Raw genomic sequence first — 23,078 nt, forward strand, 5'->3', positions numbered from 1 at the left:
TTTACAAGCTCAAGTTACTTTTTCAGAACTCGCCCAATGTGATTTCAGTTGATTAGAATGGAGTAAAAGCCGTGGTGGGTTGCATAAAGGGTGGACAATCCACTCCACTGGCCGAGGCAGCGAGGACAACCTCAGCCCCATTATAAAGTTAAAGTTTATTTATTAGTCACAAGTAAGGCTTACATTAACACTGCAATGAAGTTACTGTGAAATTCCCCTAGTCACCACAGTACGGCGCCTGTTTGGGTCAATGCACCTAAACCAGCACGTCTTTCAGACTGTGGGAGGAAACCCACTCAGACAACATGCAAACTCCATACAGACCAAGCCAGGAATCGAACCCAGGTCCCTGGCGCTGTGAAGTAGCAGTCCTAACCACTGTGCTACCGTGCTGCCTTGTATAAAAGAACTGCAGGGGCTACGGGAGTATTTTGATCTGTTCCAATCTGAATTACATAGTCAGGGTTCCCAAGTCAGATCCAAGGTGATAAAAATCTAACTGAACTGCTCAGTAAAGTGTCCTTTTCATCTCCCTGTCTTTAAAAAACAAACAGACAGAGCATGGGGAGACTCTTACCCAGGTGCCGAATGTGCCATAGTGGGTTCAATTGCGAGTGTTTATTGTGAAATACAATTAACATTGGAGGGGTCACCACTCCTTCAGCTAGTGCACTGCTGTAGAGATTCTCCCTATAAAAGAATAGAAATACACATGAGTGAGTGAGAATAGTATACTGACAACACTCGTATACTGATAAGAGATACAAAACCTTGCTCTGACAACAATATAGAAGAATGCACCATGCAAAATAGCAAATACATCACAGCGAGTGTTAAACAATCAAATTCTCATCCGATGGTTCAAATCCCTCCGCGGCCCCATCCATCCCTATCACTATAGCCTCCTCAACAACTGAGAAGGACAAGGGCGGTAAATGTATGGAAACACTACCAGTTGCAAGTTCCCCTCCGGGCCCCGCACCATCCTGACTTGGAATATATCGCCATTCCTTCACTGTCGCTGGGTCAAAATCCTGGAACTCCCTCCCTAACAGCACCTAAACCACATAAAAGGCAATGGCTCAAGAAGGTGGCGCACCACCACCTTCTTGAGGGCAATGCGGCGGCACGGTGGCATAGTGGTTAGCACTGCTGCCTCACGGCGCCAGGGACCCGGGTTCAATTCCAACCTCTGATCACTGTCTGTGTAGAGTTTGTACATTCTCCCTATGTCTGGGTGCTCCGGTTTCCTCCCACACTCCAAACATGTGTAGGTTAGGTTGATTGGCTATGCTATATTGTCCCTTGCTGTCCCAAAATGTGTACAATAGGGGGATTAGTGAGGTAAATATGTGGGGTTGCGAGGATAAGGTGGGGAGTGTGGGCTTGGGTAAGATGCTCTGTCAGAGAGTTAGTGCAGACTCAATGGGCCGAATGGCTTCCTTCTGCATTGTAGGGATTCTATGAATTAGGAATGGGCAATAAACATTAACCTAACCAGCGACACCCACATTCCGTGAAAAAATGAAAAGCCCTCCAATTCTGGCACATCCGAAGTTCCTTTGCTCCAATATTGGTGATGTGGAGATGCCGGCGTTGAACTGAGGTGGGCACACAGTAAGAAGTCTCACAACACCAGGTTAAAGTCCAACAGGTTTATTTGGTCTGACGAGCTTTTGGAGCGTTGCTCCTTCATCAGGTGACTCAGCTGATGAAGGAGCAGTGCTCCAAAAGCTCGTCATACCAAATAAAGCTGTTGGACTTTAACCTGGTGTTGTGGGACCTCCAATATTGGTACCCATAGCTTCAGCTGCCTTCGATTCTAAGCTATAGAATTTCCCACTTAAATCTCGCTTGAGTTTCTACCTCCTCCTTTAAGATGCATCTTAAAACCTACATAATCCTTTACTTGTCTGAATATCTCCATATCTGACTCAGTGTCAAATTCTGCCTGCTAAGACCCCTGTGAAGTGTATTGGGATGTTACACTATGTTAAAAGACACAAATTATTGCCATATGAAATATTGTAAGCATTGTTAACAAAACAGAAAATATATAAAAGGTAAATAGACAGGACACACCCTGCCTGATATTTTTAAAGACATATTTAAACTATTCTGGATTAAATCAATAGTTGCAAGATTCAGAATTTTCAGATGTTTGGAATGAGAGCTGAGGGGCACAATTACCCTGGTAAGTTGTGAAGGGGACATAAGGTTACAAAAGGATCTAGATAGGTTATGTGAGTGGACAAAGATTGGGCAAATGAAATATGTGGGGAAATGTGACTTGTCCATTTTGAAAATAAATATTTAAAAAAGCATATTATGTAAATGATGAGAGATTGCAGAGCTCCAAGGTGAAGAGGAATCTGGGTGTTCTAGTGCATGAATCACAAAAGGTTGTTATGGAGGTACAGCAGGTAATTAGGAAAGCTAATAGAATGTTATAGTTTATTGCAAGGGCAATTGAATACAAAAATAGAGAAGTTGTGGCTCAGTTATACAGGGCATTGGTAAGACCACGTCGAGGGTAACGTATATAGTATCAGCCTCTTTATTTAAGTCAGGATGTAAATGAGTTGGAAGCAGTTCAAAGAAGGTTTACCAGACTAATACCTGAAATGGGTGGGTTGTCTTATGAGGAAAGGTGTCAAGAAACAGAGGTAGGTTTAAGTGATCTCTATTTGCATGTTAGATATTAGAAGCAGGGTATAGATTTAATTGGGTTTAATTTAATGTTCTTGCTTAAGAAAGGGTACAAGTCTAGTTAGATTCAGGTTAAACAAAAGTGTTTGCATATATGGGGGGGTTTGGTTTTCGTTCAAACTGGATTTCTATGAGAGTTTACAATGGGGAAAGTAAACATGAGCTTTGGGAAGGAATGAGATGTTGCCTAGCAACCAGGGTCCCCTTTTAGGGAAAATACCTTTTTGAGTTTAGTTTTAACTGGAAGCAGAATGGAAGGAACTTAGCAGTGAGAGAGGGAACATCCCTCATAGCTTTGCTAGAAGAAAAGCCATACAATGGAGCAAGGGCAGAAATTAAGTGCTAGAATGCTAAAGGACAGCTAGTTAAGGAAACAAGAAAATTAAGAGAAATTTCCTGAAAGCCTGAAGTTAAAGGAACAGAGGAAACTGAAATGGGGTTCATTGAAGCTACAGACAGAGCTGAGAAGGAGTTGGCTAGTGAGAAGCCAGAAAGAAATCAAAACTGATTCTAAAGTTTGTGATATCTTACTGCAGCCTATGAAGCAATAGTTGAAATAACTGTGTGGAGCAATCAGTAGTTAGATCTCAAGAGTTTGTGGAAAAGCATTCAAGGTGAAGTAATCATTGGAAGAAGAGTTGGAAAACCTGGAAGCAGATCCTTGTTAAAACAGCTGAGAGAAAGGCTTGTTTGTAAAAGGAGTTGAAAAACCTGGAGGAGGATCCTTGATGAGAACAGCTGATGAAAGCATTGGTTAGAAGAAGATTTTAAAATGTGTCTTTTTGAGAGTGGAATTTCGAAACACTCGAGGAATTTGGAAACATATCTGGATGGCTCAGAAGTGCAGCAGACCAAACCAAACTATAAAAGATCTCAGATGTTGCCTGCAAAACCTAACGCATCCCTAACAGACAAAACAAGTATTTTAGTGTGCAGCTACTTGAAAAATGATGAAAGGAGGTGCAGAGGAAACTTGAAAAACTGTCAGAAAGGTGCTTACGAGAAATATCCAACAGCCACACTAGAACATTTCAACTCGGCATTTCTTTTTCTAAAGTGCAACAACTCCCTGCATGTCTATGTTTGCGCTGGAGAGAGAAAACGCTAAGAAAATGAACCGTCTCCAGCTAAGTGGCTAGATTATAATGAGGGGGCATTGCTGAACCCTGGGCACATGAAAGGGATCCCAGCTTTGCGTCAAGGTCTTTTGCTGAGGCTTTGATCACAGGTCTATTTTGTTAAGGGTCAGGCTTACACTCCAGGTCAGGCTACGTAATCTATATACCGACCAATACATTTAAAGTATTGCATCTGTGCATTCCATCAGCAGTTTCCCCATGGCAGCTCCATCTCCAGTGGATAATGGGAAATGTCTATGTAAAACCTGCACGCCCCTTTCCCCAGGGGCGCTACAATGTGGCCGATAGTGCATCGTGGCAGGACCTGTTTGCAGAGGAGCTTCCATTGGAATAGGTGCGAAAAGCAGGGCAGAATCCGTGACTTGAAATTCAGGATTCAATTGATCCAATTGACCCCAAGCCCTGAAATTTACTAGTCCTCAGAAAACAGGGCTGACGTTGCTCGTAAGGGCCTTTTGTGAAGGAAAATATCAAGACTTTGTGTTGTACAGAAGTATAAACACACGAGAACAGCGCACGACTTACTCTACGTTGGTGGCCAGCCATTTTTCCAATTGCTTCGTGATCCGCTGCCGTTTCCATTCTGTAACATTTGCGACAAACACGCCCACGTTAAAGGAACATGTCGTGGGGTTTATCCCCAGCCCTCTGACTGTCGCCTTCCGGTAGTCCAAATGTCCCATGTATGTGGTCTGGAAAGAAAATGTGTCAGAGGTTCAGCTGCAATTCTTGACGGAATAAATTTGAGGGTTGGGTGGCTGCCGAATCTTGCATTGATAAAAGAAATGCAAATTAAAGGAAGCAGTTTTTAAAAGAAATATGGGTACATTTTCCCCGTAGGTGCATGCTTTGCTACAGGCGCCAATATAAGCCACATTACAGAAGTCACCTGCATTCCCATACTCCTAACCATCTCGTGAGTCGAGGTCAGGTCACAATCCGTTGAGAAGGCGGCGGCGTGGCCTGGGTTCAGGACAGTGTCGTACAAGTCCTGGATATCACCTATAGTCAGAACCAATCCCAATTCAGATCACAAAGACATGGCGACAACAAGCAAGTCAGCAGTTTAACAAAGATGCATTTGTCGGCACTACTGTAACATGAAGGCGGGGCAAACGGGAAGCAGGATAATTAGACAAACCAAATGACAAAATAATTTGGTCAAAGTAACCTGCAATCTTAGCACTTTGGGCACTGTATTGTAAAGTTTAATTATTAGTGTCACAACCAGGCTTACATTAACACTGTAATGAAGTTACTGTGAAAATTATATCTTCTTGTGGGGAAGTCTAGAGGCGCGGTGGCACAGTGGTTAGCACGGCTGCCTGACAGTGCCAGGGACCCAGGTTCGATTCCCGGCTTGGGTCACTGTCTGTGTGGAGTTCGCACGTTCTCCCTGTGTCTGCGTGGGTTTCCTCCGGGCGCTACGGTTTCCTCCCCACAGTCCAAAGATGTGCGGGTTAGGTGGATTGGCCATGATAAATTGCCCCTTAGTGTCAGGGGGATTAGCAGGGTAAATGCATGGGGTTATGGGGGTAGGTTCTGGGTGGGATTGTGGTCGGTGCAGGCTCAATGGGCCGAATGGCCTCCTTCTGCACAGCAGGATTCTATGATGCTCCAGGTTTCAAAGGAAGTTTGAACACTCAGTTCAGCCAGGCAAGCACGGCTGAGAACCCAACAGGGCCAAGAGCCCGGCACGGCCCAGAGCCCGGTACGGCCCAGGGCCTGGCACGTCCCAGGGCGGCCCAGGGCCCAGCACGGCCCAGGGCCTGGCACGGCCCAGAACACTGAACACTGCTCTTCTGGACTGTGAATCCATTCTGCCTCCTGAGGTCTAAGAATAGAACTGGTCAAAAATCTTGACAGTCGGAAAATACCTTGTATAATAACATCATCGTCCAAGTAGATCACCTTCTCATGTTCACGAATAAGATACGGAATGAAATATCGGACAAAGTTGAGCTGAAATAATAAAAAAAATTGCATCAGAAAACAATACCACGTGAAAATAAAGAGGAAAATTCAACAGGCAGACGGCGGAGCAGACTGGGAGGAGGGCGGAGCAGACCGGGAGGAGGGTGGAGCAGACCGGGAGGAGGGCAGAGCAGACCGGGAGGAGGGCGGAGCAGACCGGGAGGAGGGCGGAGCAGACCGGGAGGAGGGCGGAGCAGACCGGGAGGAGGGCGGAGCAGACCGGGAGGAGGGCGGAGCAGACCGGGAGGAGGGCGGAGCAGACCGGGAGGAGGGTGGAGCAGACTGGGAGGAGGGCGGAGCAGACCGGGAGGAGGGTGGAGCAGACCGGGAGGAGGGCGAAGCAGACCGGGAGGAGGGCGGAGCAGACCGGGAGGAGGGCGGAGCAGACCGGGAGGAGGGCGGAGCAGACCGGGAGGAGGGCGGAGCAGACCGGGAGGAGGGTGGAGCAGACTGGGAGGAGGGCGGAGCAGACCGGGAGGAGGGTGGAGCAGACCGGGAGGAGGGTGGAGCAGACCGGGAGGAGGGTGGAGCAGACCGGGAGGAGGGTGGAGCAGACCGGGAGGAGGGCGGAGCAGACCGGGCGGAGCAGATCAGGATCACTGTGAAACATCACATTTGGGGTCTGGTCATAACATACTCTGATCTGTACCTTAACGAGTCATTAAGAGCAGAGAGGAGCAGCTGTACCAAGAGGAGAATTTTCTACAGTATGTTTCTACTCCAAGGAGAATTGAGGCACTGCTGGGCCCAGTTCCTGGGAATGACACGGGCCAAATTGAATAATTAGGAGAGAGTGATCATTGTCCCACCCCCACCATTCCCGCAGTGTGCTTTGTAGAGGTGGCCTGCCTTTGGCCATGGTGGGATCTTCCAGTCCTGCCGCTGTCAATGGGGTTTCCTGAAGTACCATGACTCCCTCCCTTTGAAAAGAGGTCATCTAACCCATCTAGAAGCGGGTCTAGCTGTCACCCGAAGGAACTCAGTGAGTCATCGTCTGCCACAGGAGCTGTTCTATGGGTTCACTATGAGTCTTTTGTACCCAGGGGTGGCCTTACACTTCCAGGGTCGCGTACAATATATGGCACTTCCCCTTCCTGCCCGCTCACTCACCCACTCTGTACTTCTCACATTACAATCCTAGCTGTTAACCCCAATCTGTGCTCAATCTCACTTTGCACTTTTTCTGCACATGTCTGTTCTGCCCAGAACCTGGGAAAGGGATGGGGAGCGATACCAGGCCCCAAACCTTGATACTTTCTCCAAAAAAGGTCGAAGTTAAAGGGAAATTAAAGGACTCCTGAGTGCGACTGTGTTGTGGATTTGCCAGAAGTGTCACAAATTATCTGAAGTCCCAGCATTCAAAAGTTGTGTGGAAAGTTATGACAGTCGTTATTCAAATTCCTGACAGGGTAATATGAGTTTATTGCGTTACTGAGCGCGTGTTGTTCTGTGCTTATTAGAATATCACAAATTGTGCTTTTCACCAATTCACTCCTTACAGGCAGTGGAAGATGGAGGTTTAGACAGGAAAGCCAGCCAACTGAAACTTCAACAACTCACCTTTATGTAGGATTGCGCATTGTGGTTCCTATTTTCAAGAAGGGGAATAGGGATAGCCCAGGTAATTACCGACCGGTGAGTCTAACCTCTGTGGTTGGTAAACTGATGGAGAAGATCCTGAGGGACAGGATATATGAGCATTTAGAGAGGTTTAGTATGCTCAAGAATACTCAGCATGGCTTTGTCAAGGGCAGATCGTGCCTTACGAGCCTGGTGGAGTTTTTCGAAAATGTGACTAAACACATTGACGAAGATGTGGTTTATATGGATTTTAGCAAGGCGTTCGATAAGGTCCCCCATGCAAGGCTTCTGGAAAAGGTGAGAGGGCATGGGATCCAAGGGGCTGCTGCCCGGTGGATCCAGAACTGGCTTGTCCAAAGGAGGCAGAGAGTGGGTATAGATGGGTCTTTTTCTAAATGGAGGTCGGTCACCAGTGGTGTGCCCCAGGGATCTGTTCTAGGACCCTTGCTGTTTGTCATTTTCATAAATGACCTGGATGAGGAAGCGGAGGGATGGGTTGGTAAGTTTGCCGACGACACGAAGGTTGGTGGGGTTGTGGATAGTCTGGAGGGATGTCAGAAGTTACAGAGGGACATAGATAGGATGCGAGACTGGGCGAACAAGTGGCAGATGGACTTCAACCCAGATAAATGCGTCGTGATCCATTTTGGTAGGTCAAATGGGATGAAGGAGTACAATATAAAGGGAAAGACTCTTAGTACTGTAGAGGATCAGAAGGACCTTGGGGTCCGGGTCCATAAGACTCTAAAATCGGCCCCGCAGGTGGAGGAGGTGGTTAAGAAGGCATATGGTGTGCTGGCCTTTATCAATCGAGGGATTGAGTTTAGGAGTCCGGGGATAATGATGCAGCTATATAAGACCCTCGTCAGACCCCACTTGGAGTACTGTGCTCAGTTTTGGTCACCTCACTATAGGAAGGATGTGGAAAAGATTGAAAGGGTGCAGAGGAGATTTACAAGGATGTTGCCTGGATTGAGTGGCATGCCTTATGAGGATAGGCTGAGGGAGCTCGGTCTTTTCTCCTTGGAGAGACGAAGGATGAGAGGAGACCTAATAGAGGTGTATAAGATGTTGAGAGGCATAGATCGGGTGGACTCTCAGAGGCTTTTTCCCAGGGTGGAAATGTCTGCTACGAGAGGACACAGCTTTAAGCTGCTGAGGGGTAGGTACAGGGGAGATGTTAGGGGTAAGTTTTTCACACAGAGGGTGGTGGGCGAGTGGAATCGGCTGCCGTCAGTGGTGGTGGAGGCGAACTCAATAGGGTCTTTTAAGAGACTCCTGGATGAGTACATGGAGCTTAATAGGATGGAGGGTTATAGGTAGGTCTAGAAGGTAGGGATGTGTTCGGCACAACTTGTGGGCCAAAGAGCCTGTTTGTGCTGTAGTTTTTCTATGTTTCTATGTTTCTAATTATACAACACGAGGCCATTTGACCCTTCGTGCCTCTGTCAGCTTTTCGGTGGATCATCATAGAATCCCTACAGTGCAGAAGGAGACCATTCGGCCCATCAAGTCTGCACTGACCACAATCCCACTCAGCCCTATTCCCATAAGCCCACATATTTACCCTGCTAGTCCCCCGACACTCGGGTCAATTTAGCATGGCCAATCCATCTAATCTGGACATCTTTGGAGTGTGGGAGGAAACCGGAGCACCCTGAGGAAACCCACACAGACACGGGGAGAATGTGCAAACTCCACACAGACAGTGACCCAAGGTTGGGATTGAACCCGGGTCACTGGTGCTGTGAGGCAGCAGTGCTAACCACTGTGCCACCGTGCCGCCCCAGGATCTATCCTGATTAATTCCACACTCTTTCCTCATCACCCGGCAAATGATTCCCCGTCAAATTCCAATTCCTCGCCAATTCCTTCCGCCATCCTCTTCCAGATGATAACAAATTGCTGTGTCAAAAAATATACTTCCTTGTCTCAACTTCCGTCAATCACCTTAAATCTGCATTCTCTGGTTAACTGCTCCTCCAGCCAATGGAAACAGCTGTTTACTCCAACAAAATCCGTCAACATTTTGTAAAACCTCCCAGCATGCTTCACAGGAGTGCCGTCGAATGACCGTGTCACATAAGCTTGGTCAATGAGATAGGTCGTGAAGAGCGTGTTCACGGAATCCACAACACTCTCAAACGCTGTGTGAAGCGTCAGCCTGGAGTTCCAGGCGTCACCCACAGACCATGAGGGACATGTTAGCTCTTCCGGAAATCACTCATACTCACGGGCTGCAGTAACTCGGGCCTCGCGGAGTCTGGTCTTATTTTCCCCTGCAGTACAGCAGAATTGAATTCCATCACTTTGTAATGGATGCCTTTCAGTTTTGTATTTTCAATCCATTTGCTAATTGAGGTTGGGGGAAATAAAAAAAAAAGAAGTAAGATGTCTATCAATCAGGAGGAATGTAGACCTGAAGAGGTGGGGGTGAGCACACAATAGTCAAAGGTGTCAGAAGGTTGTGAGGATTCTTCTTCCCTCATATGGTGTGAACAGATTTCTTCACATCACCTCCAATGGAACTTATCTGCACTCCTCCTACAAATATTAAATAACCGCAATGTCAAGTCTCATTTTGTGTTTTGCTCAGAACCTCACGTTAAGCATCTATGAATTATTTATAACATTTTTGTAAGAAGGAGAGGCAGAGTGGTGTTGTCACTAGACCAGTAATTCAGAGACTCGAGGTAATGCTCTGGGGACCTGGCTTTGAATCCCACCACGCCAAATGATGGAATTTAAATTCAACAAAAAATAAACTGGAATCAAGAGTCTAATGAGGACCATGAAACCATTGTCGATTATTGTAAAAACCTATCTGGTTCACTCATGTCCTTTAGGGAAGGAAATCTACCTGGTCTGGCCTACGTGTGACTCCAGAGCCACAGCAATGTGGTTGACTCTTAACTGCCCTCTGAAAGAGCCTAGCAAACCACTCAGTTGTATCAACCGCTACAAAGTCAATTCAAAGGAATGAAACTGGACGGACCACCTGGCATCGACCTAAGCATCGGAAAAGACAACAGCAAAACATACAGCCCACAATCTGTAACCTCAAGGCCTGAAGTATCCCCACTCTACCATTACCTCTAAGCCAAAGGATCAAGCCTAGATGTTTACTGATGAGTGCACAATGTTCAGCAGCATTCACCACTGCTCAGATACTGAAAGCAGTCCATGTGAAAATGAAGCAAGACCTGGACAATATCCAGGCCTGAGTTGACAAGTGGCAAATAACATTCACGCCACACAAGTGCCAGACAGTGACCACCTTCAACAAGGGAGAATCTAACCACTTCCCTTTGACTTTCAATGGCATTACCATCACTGAATCTTCCACTATCAACATCCTGTGGGTTACCATTGACCAGGAACTGAACTGGACTAGCCATATAAATACTATGGCTACAAGAGAAGGTCAGAGGCTAGGAATTCAGCAGTGAATAATTCACCTCCTGACTCCCTCCTCCCCCAGAGCCCGTCCACCAACTATGAGGTACAAGTCAGGAGTGTGATGGAATACTCTCCACTTGCCTGGATGAGTGCAGCTCCAACAACACTCAAGAAGCTCAACACCATCCAAGACAAAGCAACCTGTTTGACTGGCAACCCTTCTACAGTAAGAAGTTTAACAACACCAGGTTAAAGTCCCACAGGTTAACCTGGTGTTGTTAAACTTCTTACTGTGTTTACCCCAGTCCAACGCCGGCATCTCCATAACCCTTCTACAAACATCCGCTCCCTCCACCACCGACACACAGTGGCAGTCGTGTGTACCATCTACAAGATGCACGGTAGGAACTCACCAAGGCTCCTTGGCAGCAATTTCCAAACCCCCAAGGGGTTTTCCTCATGTCAACGTTGGTTCTTTTACCAATCACTTCAAAGCGCTGTCCTTTGGTGCTCAACCCATACACAAATGGGAACAGTTTCTCCCTATTGTTATAAAGGGGAGATTGATCCCCTCTCTGAGAACTAACACCAAAACATCCAAAGAGGAGTACCTCGCCCTATAATCTGTAAAACGTGTGTGTGAAGTGGTGTGACCTGCTCTTCAGCAACTTCTAGTGGTTAAATTCAAAATAATTCAAATAAAATCAACACATAACAATTTATTTACCTAACTCACAGTGAACAAATTAACTAAACTATTAACAAACCAAATAAATCCCTTCTAACTATTATCTATTCCCGAATAAAGCAAGATTCTAATGGCATGCAGTTCCAATAAATATAATTCCCACTCATTAACAAAAATAGAATTTAGACACTCTAAATTACACCCAGAGAGAGAGAGAGAGAGTTGAGAGCTGTTAGCTCTGGCAGGTGGCAGTTGCTCCCATCTATTTGTCCCACTGCCCCCTTCTTTTATACCTGTGATGACATATCACTATTTCCCACAATAGGATTGGTTTTAGGTTGTCAAAGCCATCAGATTTAAATTTAATAGGTTTTTGGTATCTAAGTTCCTGAGTCAAATTGATTGGCTAAATTCAAAAACCTGTAGTCTTAGCTTTTCGATACAAATGTTTCAGTTTGGGTTCTCTGTGTACTTGCATATTAAATCTCTAAACACGTGAAACAGCACCACCTTTTAAAGGGACCATACAATACTGTCCCCCACCTCCCCCCTGCCACCCCCCCACCATTATACAATTTTACCATGTTTACAAACACCAAATTCTAACTCCCTACCTCCCGGTTCACAATTACTCTACCCAACTTCACAACGATATCCACACTGTCCAGACCACTCATGATTCTGCACAGCTCTGTAGAAATCTCCTCCCGACCTTCCCTGCTCCGTGCCCTCTTCATTCATTCAGTAAATTTTAAAAAAAGATCTGAAATCAGAAGTTATGACAAATACCTTACCTAATATGAACAAGGGAGTCTCTCAGTGTAATTATGTAGAAAATGATATTAGCGTTAGTGTTGCTGTAGATACTGTTGATAGTTGCTATTGTTCCACCCAATCGATCCTCCGCAGCACATATTATAATCGGTATAACATTTTCCGGAGCGGCCACTTTGCTTTGTTTTATTGTATGAATCGCACTGTGGACTGTTGGAGTTTTGGGTGCTTCCCCTGAATAGTGAGTGCAGAGAATTAGTTTAATTAATTGACTAGACATTCACTTCATAATTATTGCATTACACAGGATTTTACAGCAAAAGTTTAAAGTTTATTTATTCGTGTCACAAGCAGGCTTACATTAACACTGCAATGAAGTTACTGTGAAAATCCCCTTGTTGCCACACTCCGGCACCTGTTCGGGTACACTGAGGGAGAATTTAGCACGGCCAATGCACCTAACCAGCATAGTCTTTCGGACTATGGGAGGAAACCGGAGCGCCCGGAGGAAACCCACGCAGACACAGGGAGAACGTGCAAACTCCGCACAGTGACCCAAGCTGGGAATCGAACCCGGGTCCCTGGCGCTGTGAGGCAGCAGTGCTAACCACTGTGCCACCGTGCATCCTTCATGCCAGCGTTTGTGTTACACACAACTCTTCTTCCACCTTACATTATCTATTCCATTCCTTTCTCCCTCATGTGTTTATCCAACTTTCCCTCAAACGGATCGATACTATTCACCTCAGCGCCTCTTCATGATAATGAGTTCCACATTCTAACCACTCTCTGGGTGAAGAAGTTTCTCCTGAATTGCTATTTGATTTATTAGTGACTATCTCACATCAATGGCCCTCAGCTTTGGACTTCCTCACAAGTGGAAACATCTTAGAACGATAGAATCTCTACAGTGCAGAAGGAGGCTATTTGGGCCATCAAGTCTGCACCGACTCTCCAAAAGGGCATCTTATCCAGGCACACCCCCCCTCCACTGCTCTATCCTCATAGCTCATGCATTTACCCTCCTAATCCCCCCACACCTACACATCTTGGGACACTAAGGAGCAATTGACATGGCCAATCCGCCTAACCTGCACATCTTTGGAGTGTGGGAGGAAAGGGGAGGAAACCATGTAGTCCAGGGGAACGTGCAAACTCCACACAGTCACCCAGAGCTGGAATTGAACCCGGGTCCCTGGCAGCAGTGAGGAATAGAATTCATATCCTGGTGCTTTGTTTGAGGACACTTTAGATTCCTCCAAACAGGCATGGTCTATGTCACTGCTTCCGTCAAATTAATGCCACAATAAACTAAATAAATAGGCATGCAGTTGGCAGGGGTGGAGCGTGCAAGTGCTTTACAGAAGTACGTTTGAAGTATAGTCACTGTTGCAATGTAGGAAATCTGACAGCCAATTTACGCACAGCAAGCTCCCAGAAACAGCAATGTGATTGTGAACTTTTTCTTCTATATTGGCTGGGATACCAGCCCTTCTTCCAGCTAGTGCTGTGGGATCTTTGAGGTGCACCTGAGAGGGCACATAAGGCTTCAGTTTACCATCTGACCTGAAAGATGGCACCTCTGACAAGGTAGCCTTCTCCCAGTCACCTGATGAAGGAGCAGGGCTCCGAAAGCTAGTGGCTTTTGCTACCAAATAAACCTGTTGGACTTTAACCTGATGTTGTGAGACTTCTTACTGTGTTTACCCCAGTCCAACGCCGGCATCTCCACATCAAGGTAGCCTTCTCCCAGTACTGCAATGGGAAATGTATTCTTGATTGTGTACTCAAGTCTCTGGAATAGGATTTGAACCGACGATCTTTCACTTAGAGACAAGGGGTGGCCTAGTGCTATCATTGCTAGACTATTAATCCAGAAACTTAGCTAATGTTCTGAGGACCTGGGTTCGAATCCCGCCACAGCAGAAAATAACTGGAATTAGGAATCGATTGATGACCATGAATCTTTATTCATTATTCATTTGTGGGACATGGGCGTCACTGGCTGGGCCAGCATTTATTGCCCATCTCTGGTTACCCGAGGACAGTTGAGAGTCAACCACATTGCTGTGGCTCTGGAGTCACATGTAGGCCAGACCAGGTAAGGACGGCAGATTTCCGTCCCTAAAGGACATCAGTGAACCAGATGGGTTTTTCCAACAATCGACAATGGTTTCATGGTCATCAGTAGATTCTTAATTCCAGATATTTTTTATTGAATTCAAATCCCCCCATCTGCCGTGGCGGGATTCGAACCCAGGTCCCCAGAACATTAGCTGAGTTTCTGGATTAATAGTCTAGCAATAATACCACTAGGTCATCCCTTCCCCCAGTTGTCAGAAAAACCCATTGCCGATTGTCAGAAAAACCCATCTGGTTCACTAATGCCCTTTAGGGAAGGAAATCTGCCGTCCTTACCCGGTCTGGCCTACATGTGACTCCAGAGCCACAGCAATGTGGTTGACTCTCAGCTGCCCTCTGAAATGGGCTAGCCACCCACTCAGTTGTCACCACCACCTACTCAAGGGTAATAGGGATGGGCAATAAATGCTGGCCAGCCAGCGACCCCCATGCCCCATGAGTGAATTAAAAAAAACCCATCTAATTGTCAAATTGTTTCAAATCTAAATATCTTTTGGAAGATATTCTTCCATCAACTCCCAGGTACAAGATTTTCCCAGGCCTCGAACAAGAGGAGCACTCACCTACTTCCTCCTTGTGGAGTGATACGTTGTGAAATTTGTTATAGAGAACCAGGCAGAAAGTCAGAATGACGAGGAACAGCAAGCCCTGATTAACTGGAGAGAAAACATAAAGGGAAAAAAATCAGAAAGAAACAGAACACGTGAAGCTAAATATCTATCCAGAGAAAAGAAAACCCAGAAGGATCAATCAGTGCCTCACAGAGCTCGTTCTAAAGAAATAGGGAATCACATTGAGTAAAATTAAAACATCACATTAAAACTATATTTTATTTGTCAGCTTATTGATGTTGTAAAGTCGAAATGGATCTGAAACAAGCAACATACCTGAGATACGTTGTGAAAGTACCTCTGGCATACCCTGGAGCTTTGATTGCTGTTTGGCCCTGTCTCAACACCAACAGTGACCTTGGAATGTTGTCAGCGCTAAAATAGCACTAATTGGAAAGTCTTTTTTTTGCTACCTTTATTTCAACTAAAAAAAAACCCAATTCAAATTGAATTCAATTCATGGTTCCCACGTGAGGGACAAACAAGATCCAAGCTGACAGGCATTGCACCTCATCCCCGGCTTGATCTGACGTTTCATCGTAGCTAAAAGGCCCAGATGGCTTTAGGTTGAGGAGTCACTAATAAACCCTGTTGTGGTGATTGTCCCTTTAAGGATCAATCTGCAGGGTAAAGGTCACATCAGCAGTCAGGGTGGGTAAGTGGTGGCTTTCTATACCCAAATCCATCTCAGGAGCTGATTGCAGCCATGTGGCTGCAAGCCTCTGTATAGTTTTATATCTGTAAATAAATGAGTTCTGTTTTCCCTAAACTGCTGAATGAGCATCTTTACACTTGTCTTATCCAGTACAGTACCAACCAGGTTCAATGGCACAGTGGTTAGCTCTGCTGTTTCACAGCGCCAGTGATCCGGGTTCGATTCCCAGCTTGGGTCACTGTCTGTGTGGAGTTTGCACGTTCTCCCCATGCCTGCGTGGGTTTCCTCCGGGTGCTCCGGTTTCCTCCCACAGTCTGAAAGACGTGCTGGTTAGATGCATTGGCCGTGCTAAATTCTCCCTCGGTGTTACCCGAACAGGCGCCGGAATGTGGCCACTAGGGGATTTTCACAGTAACTTCATTGCAGTGTTAACGTAAGCCTACTTATGACACTAATAAATAAACTATAGAAACTTGAGAAAAAGTAGAGACTGTCGCGTAGTGGTATTGTCACTGGATTAGTAACCCAGAGACCTATGCTCTGGAGACCCAGTTTTGAATCCCACCATGGTGGATGGTGAAATTTGAATTCAATAAAAATCTGGAATTAAAAGTGACAATGACCGATAAGCCCAAAAACCCACTTGATTCACTGATATCCCCTTAGGGAAGGAACCCCGTTTCATAGAATCCCTACAATACAGAAGGTGGCCATTCAGCCCATCGAGTCAGCACCGACCACAATCCCACCCAGGGCCTATCCCTGTAACTCCACATATTTACTCCACTAATCCCCCTGACACTCGGGTCAATTTAGTACGGCCAATCAACCTAACCTGCACATTTTTGGACTATGGGAGGAAACCGGTGCACCCGGAGGAAACCCACGCAGACATGGAGAGAACGTGCAAACTCCACACAGACAATGAACCGAGGCCAGAATCGAACCTGGGTCCCTGGCGCTGTGAGGCAGCAGTGCTAACCACTCTACCACCGTGCTGCCCCAAAGAACGTGTCGTTCTTACCTGGCTTACATGTGACCCCAGATCCACACACTGTAATGTCCTTGGAGATGGGCAATAACCCTCATGTATGAATAAAGATAAGAATTCTCTACTAATGAGAACTTCTGATATTCTCCCAATATGAATCTTAAGAACATAAGGTCTAGGAGCAGGAGTGGGCCATCTGACCCCTTGAGCCTGCTCCGCCATTCAATAGGATCATGGCTGATCTTTTCATGGACTCAGCTCCATTTACCCACCCCCCCCCCCTCCCCCCCCACCCCCGCCCCTGCTCACCATAACCCTTAATTCCTTTACTGTTCAAAAATGTATCTATCTTTGCCTTGCAAACATTCAATGAGGTAGCCTCAACTGCTTCACTGGGCATGGAATCATCACTCTACCAACCAGAAGCAATTGCTGTATTATTTATACTTCATGTACTGATGAAGATTAGTAAAGGTGAGGCTTTAGACCTTTATGTCAAAAGACCAGCAGCTAAAGTGGTCACACTGAGTATTGCTCAGACAGTCAAACATACAAAGCATCACCACGAGAAAGAAACAGTCAGACTCCTGGCAGCTCTTTCACATAGAATTATATAATGGTTACTATGGAAACAGATTGCTTGGCCATGTTGGAGTTCTTCCACCACATCAGCAGTCATCCTAAACCCACGTGCCTGCCTGGTCTCACTATCCTGTTAATCCCCTTTACCTCACCCACCTATCAAAGTGGGTGACAAAAGACCTGTTTCTGAGGTTCTGAATGCTTTGGCCGCATTAACAAAGGAAAGAGATAAATACAAAGAAAGGGGTGGAGTTTTCACTTTGGACAGCATGGTGATTAGCACTGCTGCCTCACAGCGCCACGGACCCGGGTTCAATTCCAGCCTCGGGTGGCTGTCTGTGTGGGGTTTGGACTTTATCCCCATGTCTGCGTGGGTTTTCTCCGGGTGCTCCTGTTTCTTCCCACAGTCCAAGGGTGTGCGGGTTAGGTTGGTTGATTGACATGCTAAATTGACCCTAGTGTCAGTAGAATTCGCAGGTTAAATACATAGGGTTACAACAATAGGATCTGGGTGGGATTGTGGTCGGTGCAGGCTTGATGGGCCAAATGGCCTCCTTCTGCACTGTAGGGATTCTATGATTCTATGAATACAGGCGCCCATGGTGCTAGTTTTCAGAAATTCAATTTTTGCTGAGGTTTCTGCTGAGGCGCATTTGCATATTACCAAACCAAATATTACCAAACCTAGAATCTTCCATGAAATTGGACAGTTTTAAAAAATTGCATCAAAAAGTATTCACTTTTTTTATTCTTTCATAGGACGTGAGTATTGCAACCCATCCCCAATTGTCCCTGAGGAGGGTAATGAGAATTAAACAATTAAACATAGTAACATAACTGTAAGGCTACATTCTGCACCCTCTCTTTTCCTTCTCTATGAATGGTATGCTTTGTCTGTATAGCGCACAAGAGACAATACTTTTCACTGTACACTAATACATTTGACAATAATGAATCAAATCACAATAAGAAAAGAAGAAACAGTTGCAGGAGCAGGCCATTCAGCCCCTTTAGCCCACTCTGCTATTTCACAAGATCTGATTGTGGCTTTAACTCCACTTCCCTCCCCTCAGCAGGTACCTCCCCCGCTCCCCCCCCCCCCCCCACACCCGCCCCCGACTCTTCACATAACCTTTGTATCAAATACTTTCTTGAATCTATTCAATGACCCAACTTTCGCCGCTCTCTGTGGTAGAGAATTCCAAAGATTACTAACCCTCTGAGAGACAAATTTCCTCTTCATCTCCGTCTTAGTTTGAACCTGTGCCCCTCATTTCAGATTCCCCTATGAAGAGAAACACCCTCTCAACACCTACCCTCTCAAACCCCCTCAGAGTCCTAAATGTTTCAGTAAGATCAAGGCGGGAATTCTGTGGCCTTGTGTCCCCGCCACCGCTGCCAGTGAGAATGCTGAATTTGATACTCATCCAAAACTCCATTCACTGCAGCGGGACTGGACAATCCCAGCCATAGGTGAGACTGGGAATATCTGGTCTCACCCAAATACATTTAAAAACAGGATAAAAGCAAATTACTGTGGATGCTGGAATCTGAAACCAAAAGAGAAAATGCTGGAAAATCTCAGCCGGTCTGGCAGCATCTGTAAGGAGAGAAAAGAGCTGACCTTTCAAGTCCAGATGACCCTTTGTCAAAGCTTTGACAAAGGGTCGCCCGGTCTCGAAACATCAGGTCTTTTCTCTTCTTACGGATGCTGCCAGACCGGCTGAGATTTTCCAGCATTTAAAAATAGGCTTATCACAAAAAAAATAAGTATTTTTTATTAAGAGGCTAATCCATCTTCTGTAAATGGATAAACAACTGAAAGCAACTTTACTGAAACTATAGCGAAGAAACTGTACATTTAGAGATTGAATAAACTGGGATTGTTCTCCTTGGAAAGACAGAGGCTGAGGGGTGACCTGATAGAAGTTTATAAAATTATGAGGGGTGTGGATAGGGTGAACAGTTGGAAGCTTTTTCTCAGGGCAGAAATGATCATTACAAGGGGGCACAAGTTCAAGGAAGGGGGGAAAGATTCAGTGGAGATGTGCGGGGGAAGTTTTTTTACGCAGAGGGTGGTGGGGGCCTGGAATGCGCTGCCAAGTGAGGTGGTTGAGGCAGACACATTAGCGACATTTAAGACTTATCTGGAAAGACATATGAACAGACGGGGAATAGAGGGATACAGACAGGACAACATGATTGGCGTAGGCTTGAAGGGCCGAAGGGCCTGTTCCTGTGCTGTACTTTGTTCTTTGTTAGAACTGTACGGCATTGGCGTACAATAGTTAAGTTTATCAGATTTTTTTTTAGAAGGTGCAATTCTGGTCGCCACACTACCAGAAGGATGTGGAGGCTTTGGAGAGGGTACAGAAAAGATTTACCAGGATGTTGCCTGGTCTGGAAGGTATTAGCTATGAGGAGAGGTTGGAGAAACTCGGTTTGTTCTCACCGGAACAACAAAGGTTGAGGGGCGACCTGATAGAAGTCTACACGATAATGTGGGGCATGGACAGAGTGGATAGTCAGATTCTCTTTCCTAGTGTAGAAAAGTCAAGTACTAGGGGATATAGGTTTAAAGTACGTGGGGAAAAAGTTAGAGGCGATGCGCGAGGCCAGACTTTTACACAGAGGGTGGTGAATGTGTGGAATGCGCTGCCCGGGGAGGTGGTGGGAGCAGGTACAATAATGGCATTTAAGGGGCAACTAGGCGAATACATGAGTAGGATGGGAATGGAAGGATAAAGACTCCGTAAGTGCATACGGTTTTAATTTAGGTAGGCATCATAATCGGCGCAGACTTGGAGGGTTGAAGAGCCTGTTCCTGTGCTACACTTTTCTTTGTTCTTTGTTTGTGCCTGTTAGCTTCCTTGCATCTAGAACAACCAGCAAATGGCTGTCACTTATTTTGTTTAGCTGAAATGGGTGCAATGTGTGTACATGTTCTTTCTGTCTGCAAATACCAGGGCCCTGTGTATTAGTATATGTTGCTTCCAGTACACACAAATGCGCCACACTGCGAGCCAGACTGACAATCCATAGAAACGCCTATACCAGCCAGAGTTCACTTGCCATCAGCACCCTTTTCACATATAGTAGAAAGTTGTTCTTTTCCCTTATTCTGGTAAATTTTGGGATTGAGCTGATGAATGGAAGACAAAAAGCTTCAGAAAAAAAATCTACTTTTTTCCACAATACTCAAGTTCTGTACCACCAAACAACTGTATGACTATGAGAACTTCAACTGTTTTGGGTCATGTTAACTCCTGGATCATGGGTACATGGTTAAAATCATGTGGTTACCCACCAGTTGCATGGTAAGTGATGGAAATAGGGTTAGAGCCAGGCCTCATGGGTTTAAAGGTGGCAGGATGACAGATTGGTGAGGATGAGGTCAGTATCTTTCCCCCTCCCTCGGTTAGTTTCCTCACCACCTGCTGAAGCCCCAGTCTGGCAGCTTTGTCCTTTAGGGCCTGGTCAGCTCAGTCAGTAGTGGTAGTACCGAGCCACGCTCGGTGATGGACATTGATGTCCCCCACCCAGAGTACATTCTGTGTCTTGTCATCCTCGTGGTTTCCTCCAAGTGTTGTTCAACATGGAGGGGTACTGCTTCCTCAACTGAGGGTGTACAGTACATGGTAATCAGCGGAGGTTTTCCTTGCCCATATTTGGGCGGCATGATGGCACAGTGGTTAGCACTGCTGCCTCACGGCGCCAGGGTCCCAGGGTCCCAATTCTGGCCTCAGGTCACTGTCTGCGTGGAGTTTGCCCATTGTCCCCTAATCTGCGTGGGTTTCCTCCGGATGCTCCGGATTCCTCCCAAAGATGTGCGGATTAGGTTGATTGGCCATGCTAAATTGATGCTAGTGTCAGAGGGATTAGCAGGGTAAATATGTGGCATTACGGGGATAGGGCCTGGTTGGGTTTGTGATCGGTACAGACTCGATGGGCCCAATGGCCTCCTTCTGTACTGTAGGGATTCTATGATCTTCTATGATTTGACCTCGGTGCGATGAGACTTCATGGGGGTCCAGAGCTGATGTTGAGGACTCCCTGGGCAACTGTCTCCCAACTGTCTCCCACTGTGCCGCCACCTCTGTTGGGTCTGTCCTGGCGATGGGACAGGACAAACCCAGGAATGGTGATGGTAGTGTTGCTTGACTAGGCTGTGAGACAGCTCTCCCAATTTTGGCATAATTCCCAGATATTAGCAAGGAAGACTTTGCAGGGTCAACAGGACTGTCTTTGCTGTTGTCCTTTCTGATGCCTAGGTTGATGCCGCGTGGTCTGTGCAGTTTCACCCGCGTGGCTTGCTAGTGGGCCTTTAAGAGTCAACCACATTGCCATAGTTCTGGAGTGACATGTAGGCCAGACCAGGTAAGAATGGCAGATTTCCTTCCTGTTACTCCACAGTGCACAAAATATAGAGTAGACTGTGTATGTCGAGAAACACTCAGTATAATCATCATAGCTTCCATTAATATCCCGGTGCAGAAATATGTAATCAACCCCCTTATCCTGCTCTGACCAAGACCGCAAAAAACTACAAAAGGTCGTGAACGAAGCCCAGTCCATCACGCAAACCAGCCTCCCACCCATTGACTCCCACCCATTGACAAACCATGCCGATCATAGAGAAGCAAAGGAGAGAGTGCAGAATGTAGTGTTACAGTCATAGCGAGGGTGTAGAGAAAGATCAACTTAATGCAAGGTAGGTCCATTCAAAAGTTTGGTGGCAGCAGGGAAGAAGCTGTTCTTGAGTCAGTTCGTACATGATCTCAGTCTTTTGTATCTTTTTCCTGACGGAAGAAGGTGGAAAAGAGAATGTCCGGGGTGTGTGGGGTCCTTGATTACGCTGGCTGCTTTTCCAAGGCAGGGGAAGTATAGACAGTGTCAATCGGTGGGAGGCTGGTTTGAATGATGGACTGGGTCTCAATCATGACCCTTTGTAGTTTCTCAACCACTTCCTAAACATTAAATACCACCCCGCCCCAGGATTGGATAACTGACCCATTATAAAAAAGCAAAATACTGCAGATGCTGGAGATCTGAAACAAAAACAGAAAGTGGTGGGAAAAGTTGGCAGGTCTGGCAACATCCGTGGAGGGAGAAAGAGAGTTGAGTCCAATGTGATTCTTCTTCAGAATCATTCCTTCTCAGCAACTCAACTAGCTGGTTGCCACCTTTATGAAGAATCTATCCAGATGTTTGTTTAAAATCAACAAATGTGAGAATTGTTACTTTGGAGCATACTTACTTTTCCTAATTAGTGCCATTCTTTCCCCGTCACTTAGCGAATGTTACGATCTGTAAGTGAAGAGAAAGATTCATTAACATAAAACCCGAGAAATAAATTGCACACCAATAAAATCTCATTAGGCCCTAAGTAGATTGTGTTTTTGGTGAATATTACTGGTGTGGCGGGAGGTGGGGGGGAGGCGTGCATTGGAGTGGGGACAGAGAGAAATTCAACTTGCCATCTCCCCCAATACTGCCACAAGGTTTCCCACTACTGGTCCGTGCCAGCTTGTGACTGGAGACAAATTCCTGTGGAACCCAAAAGGCATCTCGAGTCAGATTGAAAATCAAAAACGCTGGAAAATTTCAGCAGGTCTGACAGCATCTGTGGAGAGAGAATAGAGTCAACGTTTCGAGCCTGGATGACTCTGATGAGCTCTTTGGAGCTGAGGAACATATCAGATCAGCCATGATCTCGTTGAAAGGTGGAGCAGATTCAATGGGCCGAATGGTCTACTTCTGTTCCTATGTTTTACGGTTTTATGATGTGGAGATGCCGGCGTTGGACTGGGGTAAACACAGTAAGAAGTCTCAC

The 23,078-nt window shown here is 46.1% G+C and overlaps 1 protein-coding gene across 1 annotated transcript in view; it reads right to left on the reverse strand.

Moving 5' to 3' along the window:
* Positions 1 to 23,078, reverse strand: part of glt8d2 (glycosyltransferase 8 domain containing 2) — a 30,925-nt gene that overhangs the window by 2,354 nt on the left and 5,493 nt on the right. Inside the window, exons 2-9 of the mRNA XM_078221136.1 lie at positions 22,503 to 22,552; positions 14,970 to 15,062; positions 12,285 to 12,498; positions 9,638 to 9,755; positions 5,726 to 5,810; positions 4,738 to 4,850; positions 4,374 to 4,540; positions 578 to 690 (exon numbers count right to left, since the gene is read on the reverse strand). Coding sequence (XP_078077262.1) covers positions 578 to 690; positions 4,374 to 4,540; positions 4,738 to 4,850; positions 5,726 to 5,810; positions 9,638 to 9,755; positions 12,285 to 12,498; positions 14,970 to 15,062; positions 22,503 to 22,521 — 922 coding nt within the window. The 5' untranslated portion in view covers positions 22,522 to 22,552. The remainder of the gene's footprint in view (positions 1 to 577; positions 691 to 4,373; positions 4,541 to 4,737; positions 4,851 to 5,725; positions 5,811 to 9,637; positions 9,756 to 12,284; positions 12,499 to 14,969; positions 15,063 to 22,502; positions 22,553 to 23,078) is intronic.

This window comes from Mustelus asterias, chromosome 9, assembly GCF_964213995.1.
Source record: "Mustelus asterias chromosome 9, sMusAst1.hap1.1, whole genome shotgun sequence".
In the NCBI taxonomy this organism is placed as follows: Eukaryota; Metazoa; Chordata; class Chondrichthyes; order Carcharhiniformes; family Triakidae; genus Mustelus; species Mustelus asterias.